At 38.1% G+C, this 8,907-nt stretch overlaps 1 protein-coding gene across 1 annotated transcript in view; it reads left to right on the top strand.

Moving 5' to 3' along the window:
* LOC110018966 (lysophospholipid acyltransferase LPEAT2) overlaps positions 1-8,907 on the top strand; it is a gene marked incomplete at its 3' end in the record, with an annotated part of 45,867 nt that overhangs the window by 33,910 nt on the left and 3,050 nt on the right. The window contains 2 exon segments of the mRNA XM_020716459.1: positions 2,779-2,841; positions 3,403-3,498. Coding sequence (XP_020572118.1) covers positions 2,779-2,841; positions 3,403-3,498 — 159 coding nt within the window.

The following is an 8,907-nucleotide window of genomic DNA, read 5'->3' as shown; positions in this document are numbered from 1 at the left end:
AGGAATACTAGACCTCACGAAAATTGAGGTCAACAATAATATAGGGCATACAGGTGATGGAGGACTGTCTTTCCTTGGACCTCGGAAGTACTGATGTGATTTTGGGGTTGAAGTAGCTATAACTGATTGGAGAGGCGAATGTGGATTTGAAATTGCTGACTAGGGAGGAAGGTGGTGTTGAAAGGGGATGCTATCTTTTGTAGAACCATGGCATCCCTCAAACCCATGGTTAAGACAATACTAGGAGTAGGATTGAGTTATTTGGTGGAGTTGCAGAGCCTAGAGGAGTTTCGGGATCCAAAGTCAGATGAGTTCCTAAAGTGTGTTCAACAGCTTCTTCTATTGGTTTCTAAAATTTTTCAACAGTAGTGGGTTAAATCCACTGAGGGAGCGCGGGCATACCATTACATTGAAGGAAGTAGTTCCTTCTATTAGTGTCAGACCATTTTGATATCCCTATATTCAAAAGGATGAGATAGAGATATTGATCAGGGAGATGCTTGAGGTGGAGATTATCTCGCTTAGTGTGAACCCTTTTTCCAAACTAGTTTTATTTGTAAAGAAGAAGGATGGTAGCTATCGGTTTTGTGTTGATTATAGTACTCTTAACAAGGAAACCGTATTTGACAAGTTTGCTATTCTGGTGATTGATGAATTAGATGAGATTTTTTTAGCAGTGGGCAGTCATTTTCTCGAAGATTGCTCTAAATCGGAATACCATTAAATTAGGATGAAGCCAGCTGATGTGCACAAGACAACTTTTAGGACTCTTGAAGGATATTATGAGATTTGGGTGATGTCATTCGACTTTACAAACGCTCCAGCCACATTTCAGTCTCTCATGAACATGCTCTTTCAGTTTTACCTCAGGAAGTTCATGTACGTTTTTTAATGACATGATGATCTACAGTCGTACAAAGGCATAACATATGGGGCACCTTAGGACAGTATTTGAGACTTTGAGAAAACACCAGAGTTACACCAACATGAAGAAATGTTCTTTTTCGCAGTCATAGGTGGAGTACCTAGGGCATGTGGTAACTAGAGCAGAGGTAGCAACTGACTGGTCCAAGATTGAGGCTATGTTAGACTGGTCTTCGCCTGGAAGCTTTAATGTGTTTAGAGGGTTCTTAAGTTTTACCGGGCACTACCAAAATTTTGTGAGAGGGTGTTGACATGATTGCATGGTCGCTGACAAAATCGACTGAAAAAAGATAGTTTCAAGAGGCGGAAGCAGCGACATAGGTCTTCGAACAACTGAAGTGGGCCATGACCAACATTCCAATATTAGCATTCCCAGACTTCAACAGACCATTTTTGGTAGAGGACCATTTTTGTTAGAGAAGGATGCGTCAGGATGTGGATTGGGGGCAATACTCATGCAGAACTAGCGGTCTATTGCCTATTTCAGTCAACTGCATGTTGTAAGGGCGAATCTCAAATCCGTTTATGAGTGGGAGTTGGTGGCTGTCTTGGCCATTTAGAAGTGGCGTCCCTGTCTGTTGGGGCGATACTTTATAGTTAGGGTAGATTAGATTAGTTTGAAGTATTTGTTGGAGCAGAGGATGGTGCCTGAGGAGTGTCAGAGGTGCCTTACCATATTGATTTTTTGTTGTTTGTTCACTTGCAATTATTTTATCATCTTATCTTTAGGGAATTTATTATGGGTCCTTAATTATCAGTATTTTAGTATTTTTTTCTACTTGCTTTTAACATATTAGATTTTTTGCATGGTTGGTTTGATTTGTATGAATATATTTGCAATAAATTGTCTATTAGTTATGATAACCACATACTTCTTTGTTGGTTTGAACTTAAGTTGTAGAGTTGAAGTTGTTGGTAAGGGAAAGATACATTTGAATCTTGAATGATTCACTTCAATGCCCCTTTATAAAAGAATTAAATACAATAAAGACGAGGGCAGTTAAAATCACCATTTGCATTCTAGAAATGTTTAGAAATTATAAATTAGAATTTCTGAAAGTTTTGGTATTAATCTAGTTTTCAATGTTTTTTATTTCACTTTATTTCGCGAAACATACAATCATTGTAAAGGATTTTTTTTTTCTGATCTTGTTTTAGATTTTAATTATGTTAAGAAAGGCAGACTTAGACTTCAAAAAATTTGGGCATATTTTATAAAAAAATGATCTTAATTTATTAGAATTAAATGAAAATATGACAATCAATAGGACACATGGAGAAAAAGGATTCATGCAGCCGACCCCACTTAGTGCGATAAAGGCTTTTTGTTGTGAAAATTCACATCCAACACCTTGCGAACCAGTTCTATTCTTCTTATTCCTGAAGCTATCTTAAATGATGAAATTGTATCCTCTATGAATGGTGGATTCCAATGATGCATCAACATGATAAACTTTTGTATTTTGGTTCATGTATTACGTTATAGGAAGTGCAACAATTATGCTTAGATTCACATTATAAATATCACTTGCTTAATTTATTCCAAGCTGAGCATATTCATTTGACACTCATAAAGGCAATTCTATAACTGCTTCTAATCTTGTAACTGCCCCCTATCCTCAAAACCACTCTCACGATCGTGCTACATCAATCAATATATCTGTGTGTGTGTACATATGTAAACAAGCTTTATTCGCAGTTTTTAAGAGTTCTTTTGGGTGCATCTTATTCATCATTTTTCTTTTGAATGTGAATATGAAAGTATTGATCTTTAAAGATTTGTTGCTAAGGTGAATTTGCTCCATGTATTGTTTGGGATGTTTAACCAAAAACTTCATTTTGCACATTTTGTAGGTGGAGTACCTTCCTGTCATTTTCCCTTATGAAGAAGAAACTGCATCTCATCTTTCTAAAAGAGTGAGTATAAGAAAGATAGAGTTCTTGGAAAGTATAACTCAGATTATTATGCCAATATAAATCTTACGCCTAACTTTGAATTGTAAACTAAAACTATTGTGACACTTGCTAATCTTTATGCTGTGAGTGTTAAACTCATCCGTTTTTCTTGTTCTTGATTGAACTACAAGGTTAGTGATTTTCTATTCATTTTGCAAACTTTAAATGCTTTTATTCGTTATCCAATGAATTGGGATAATGTTGATGATGTTTAGTTTTATAGTTGTTACTTTTGTGAGTAAATTAATTTAGTTAATCTAATATTTCTGAAGAATTTGCATTCAAATGAATTTGTGACTTTTATTTTATGTGTTATTGTTGCTGGAGCTCTTTGTTATGTTCATTTCACATTAAATGGTTAAGTTGAGCTATGTTGAATGTGGTACATTGATTCAACTTCAACCTTTAGACAGGTGTTTGTGCAATTAGCCAGCTGATTGAAATTTCTCGAATCAAACTGATTAGCATGAAACTGCAGAGAAGATGATTCTAACTTTTATTCTTCTTACATCAACTTTGCAGACCAGCTATGTGATGGGGAAAGCCCTTAATGTTATTCAGACTTCTCATGCTTATGGTGATCTAATGCTCCTTACAAAAGCATCAGATTTCACAAAGGTCGAAGTTCATATGTATTTTATTTACAAAATTTTTCTGTTTATTCCTTTTCATCTTGAGATTTTGTTTTTACTTTCTTTCATAATGATGTTAAAAGCCAATCCTTAATGTATGTAAAAAGTTATAACAAAAGTACGGATACCATACTTTTCAATAGAAAACAACAACATAGTGCAAAAGTCATGGAACCATATTTCATAGCAAGCTTTAAAAATACGAAAAAAAAAATTTAGTTGCTTTGCCTTAGCGTGGTGAGGCATTAGTTTTAAGGTAGTTTGAGGCTTAAACCTCAAACTAGGGAAAAAGACTCATAATGATAAAAAAAATTTCTTAAATATGACATTAATATTCAATATCTTAATTTAGTTTATTATTGTAAAGCTATAAACTACAAACCTCAATCTTAAATATTTTTATAAAAATTAAGTTTTAAATATAATTTTAGGTAAGCATTAACTAAAAATTTTAAAATGTCACGAGAACATTAATCCATAATGGTCTCATCTCTTTTTTCATCATCTTCAACAGATACGTCGTATTTATCATCTAATTCTATTTTATTGGTATCTTTCAAATCTTATTCAATCCCCACAATTGTCTACTTAGTTTCTGTCTTAATTAATATTAGAGCCAATATAATTTAAAATAAAACAATGAGTTAATAACACAATAAAATTATCATACTTAAATTATTGTTTGACATTTTCAATGCATTATATCAGTTATATTAAATATAAATATAATATATTATAATATAATATATATTGATAATATTATATAACTTTATTTATTTATTTATTTATTTATTTTTCATATCCTAGTTAAGGCATTGCCTTAAATATCTCAATGATTTATGGTTTGAGGCGTGCTTTAGACAAAAAAGATGTAAGCCTCATTTGTGACGGTGAAGTTTAAGAGTCGATACTTTTTTTTTTGTACATCTCGAGACATATGTCTCGAACGTCTTTCTAAACAAGTGCACATAGCTTATGGTACAACTTGTGTTATTTTAAACATGGTATAAAATATTAAGAAATAATAATTTAAAGTATAACTAAATTTAATTGATTGAAATATAAACCATCATGATAATGGAAACAATAAAATTTTTGCTTAGATTTAAGTGTTCAACACTTCAATCAAGAGATGAAACTGATGACAAATAAGAAGTTTATTGAACTATTTTAAAGTCGCATTTTAAAGTCATTGGAATATTTGATGAGTATATGTTTAATGTCAAATAGTAGTATTTTTTCTTCTAATCCCTTAACACCTGAAACTCATTAGAAAATTCGATACCTAATTTTTCATATAGCACTTGAGTCTAGTTTCAAGGGAATAATATCAAATTCTATGGCCATTATGATACTGGAGTTAACACAAACCACAATAAAAATGCAAATATTATTGTTAATTTTCAAAAATGGTACAATAAAAGACACTTGACAATTGGAAAATAGCAACACAAACATAAAAGACACTTTAGGGCAAGAACGGACGTGACATATGTTTGTGGGACAGTAGGTAGTGCGTGATTTTGGGAAGTGGCTATTAGGAAAGGATGGTTGAACGTTGATTTGACAGCAGTCTCTCGGCTGTCCCGGTCAAGCAGTCCCAATCGGGAGGGCTGCGATACGTGGCGAAGGGCGTTGTTTTTTTTTTTTTTTGGGGGGGGGAGGGGGTGACTTGGATGGCTGGGGCGATAACTAGAAGGGCTGGGGGATGACACGACAGTAGGCTTGGAAGGAGGGTGAGGGGATGGTTGGTTGGTTGTTGTAAGATGTGTGGGTTGTAGGTGAGAGGTGAAAGGAGGGCAGATGTTGTTGGAGGGGGGAGATCATGACTAGCAGTGCGGCTGAGAGGAGGGGAAGGTGTTACAGGAAGGGACTGGAGAAGAAGTAGAGAGGAGACTTTGTAGTGGAGTCACGGGAATGGGAAAAGGGTGGCGGGAAGGGAAGAAGCCTAGTGGAGGATTTGCTGTGAGGCAAGTGTGTCTGTTTTGGAGGAACAAGTGACGGACAATGAGGTTGGGTGTTGGCTAGGAATAGAGATTACGACAGACAACAGGAGACGAAAGTATGGGGAAGGTAATTACCACCTTTGGAGAGATACAACCTGAGCACTACCCATTCTGTTGGATACATCCCTCATATGGGATAAGTGGACGTTGACAGCTGTCCAAACAGAAGCCTGAAATAACTCACAATTATCTAACCCTGATTCAACAAATACCAATTTATAATAGATGTATAGGTGGGAAAACAGAAAAGATGCTTAGATGGCTGGGGCCATTGCTAGAAGGGCTGGGGGGGATGATACGACAGCGGGCTTGGAAGGAGGGTGGGGGGATGATCGGTTGTTGTAAGATGTGTGGGTTGTAAGTGAGGTGAAAGGAGTGTGGATGTTGTTGGAAGGGGAAGATCACTAGCAGTGTGGCTGAGAGTAGGGGAAGGTGTTACAGGAAGGAGCTGGAGAGGAAGTAGAGAGGAGGCCTTGTAGTGGAGTCACGGGAATAGGAAAAGGGAGGCGGGAAGGGAAGAGTCCCAGCAGAGGATTTGCTGTGAGGCAAAAAACTGTGGTTGTTTTGGAGGAACAAGTGACAGGCAGGGGGGTTGGGTGTCGGCTAGGAACAGAGATTACGACAACCAACAGAAGAGGAAGGTATGGGTAGGTAATTACAACCTTTGGAGAGAGACACAGCCAAAGCACCACCCATTCTGTTGGATATATCCCTAAAATGGGATAAGTGGACGTTGACAGCTGTCCAAACAAAAGCCTGAAATAACTCACAATTATCTAACCCTAATTCAACAAACCCCAATTTATAATAGACGTATAGGTGGAAAAACAGAGATGTGGGGAAAATACCTGCCTAGTGAAAGAGGGAGGGGGTTTCCCTAGCCTCCACAACAATCTCCCGGAATTGGGGAGCTTCCACCCCATTTGTTGAATGACACGATGTTAAGTCCCCTACTAGGTCGATCATGCTGGTGTTGTCATTCAATAACTCATTCTGATAGAATAGACATTCATCCACTTTTGGCACATCATGTGCGGTAGCTGCATATAGAAGTTGGTTCCCGCAATATAACTCTCGAGCCCTAAAGTTTGAAACATTCTCCTTCCACTTTTCGTGCCCAGTGGACTGTAGTTGATGAACAAGTGTGTAAAAAGAAATCAATTATGGAATGAAATCTGTGGTCGATGATGCTACTCTCACTAGCAATCACTTAGGAGTGACTTCTTCTGTGATAGGACTTGAATCTCATTGAAGAATTTTCTTCCCCTTCAAGCTCCTAGGGCATATTTCAAAGCTGAGGTTAATCCCTTCTGTTTGGACATTTTCTGATGGGTACCCCGCTGATCTGAATCTATCATCTGAAATACTCCTCGAAATATTCTAGGCATGGCACAAAATGTCTCCTTTTTGGACATACTGGACCTCCCTCAATAAGGGCCACTCAAGAGGGGATTTATAAATCTGAAATATCTGCATTTCCCTTATCTGTGGCGACTTTGATTTAATGTCGGCTCTTCGAACTCATAACCCTTGTAGACATCCAAAATCGGTCCTACTATTATTCCTCTCAAAGTCTGCAAAGAGCTAGCTAGAGGCACCATAATCTTATACACTGTTGGGCTGCCCATTACCTCAATCAATACATTCTAAAGACGTGACTGTTACTTCAGTTGGAATTTCTATCTCGGGGTGAACTAGAATTGGTGGTGTCTCTTCCTTGTTGGCTGCAAATGGAGAATCCTCTCTAACGTCTTCATCTTCTCCCGAACCAACTATGTCATTGCCCAATTTTTCAACTATACACTGCTCAGTGAAATTGAAAGATTAATCGATGAAAAGTATATCTGAAAAGATCTCTTGATAATAAAAAAAATTGATAATGCAAACAACAAGAAAAACGATAAAAATGATAAATCGAAGTTCCACACTTTGCACTCTCGTAGCACGAATTCCACCTTCCACACGAATCTTTTCACAATCCCCCACGGAGTTTCACACTCTTCACAAAATCCCACAAATCTTTCTACACCATTGTCAATCTTTACATTCCACATTCATAAACTCAGCTCCACAAATTCTCTACACTCTTCTCACAATGCTCTCGGGATCAGTACAGACATTCTGATTCTCAAATCTATAGGAAGCCTTCGTTGAATTCAACGGATCTCCCGTCGTATCTCTTCACGCGAAGGCTCAGGCATGTATCTATTTGATGGTATGATTAACATTTTAGGTTTGAAGGTGAAAGAGGGTGTAGAAGACTCGTTTAAGGTGTAGGAAATGTAATTTATGGTTGCTGATTTTGAAAATCATCAGTGGGGAGTTAGGATTAGGTCTAAATTTGGCTAATGTTTGGAAATAAGAAAGAAAAGTTTTGGTCGAGGTGGTTTGGGTAGGGGCGAATGCTAGAAACCCTAGGATGGAAATAGAGTTGGGCTTGCTCCAATACCACATGATACCAGAGTTAATCCAAACTAGAATAAAAATGCAAATATTATTGTTCAATTTCAAAAAGGTTACAAACAAAGACTTTTGGCAATTGGAAAATAGCAACACAAACATAAAAGACATCCTAGGGTAGAACAGGGGTGACATATGGCTGTGGGACAATAGGTAGTGTGTGATTTTGGGAGGTGGTTGTTAGAATGGGATGGCTGGATGTCGATTTGACAATAGTTTGTCGGCAGTCTTGGTCAGGTAGCGGCAATCTGGAGAGCTGCGTGAAGGCTGACGACAACTGATTGGGGGTGGGTTGGGGGGTGGGGGGTGGAGACTTGAAGGGCTACGACGGTAGCTAGAAGGAAGATACGACAACATGCTTGGAAGGATGGTGAGGGGATGACCGGTTGTTGGAGGATGTGCGGACTGTAGATGAGAGGTGGAAGGAGGGAGGATGTTGTTGGAGGGGGAAGATCATGAGTAGCGGTGTAACTGAGAGGAGGGGATGGTGTTATGGGATGGGGCTGGAGAGGAAGGCTTGTAGTGGAGTCACGGGAATGTGAAAAGGGTGACGGGAAAGGGAGGGGCCCAGCAGAGGATTTGTTGAAAGGCAAAAATTGTGTGGTTGTTTTGGAGGAACAAGTGACAGGTACGGAGTTTGGGGGTCGGTTGGGAGCAAAGATTACAACAGCCAACAGGAGAGTAAGGTATGTGGAAAGTAATCACCACATTTGAAGAGGGATATGACCGAGGCACCATCCAATCTGTCGGATATATCTCTCGAAGGGGAAAAGGGGACGCCGACAATTGTCCAAACTAAAACCCGAAATAACTCTCAGTAATCTAACCCTAATTCAACCAACACACCTATTTATAATAATTGTATAGGCGGGAAAACATAAAAGAAAGCTTTTGGGGGGGGGGGGGGAATTCCCCCCTAAAGAAAAGGA

Source organism: Phalaenopsis equestris, unplaced genomic scaffold (assembly GCF_001263595.1).
Source record: "Phalaenopsis equestris unplaced genomic scaffold, ASM126359v1 Scaffold000036, whole genome shotgun sequence".
NCBI lineage: Eukaryota > Viridiplantae > Streptophyta > Magnoliopsida > Asparagales > Orchidaceae > Phalaenopsis > Phalaenopsis equestris.
This window is presented reverse-complemented; position numbering and strand designations above follow the sequence as displayed.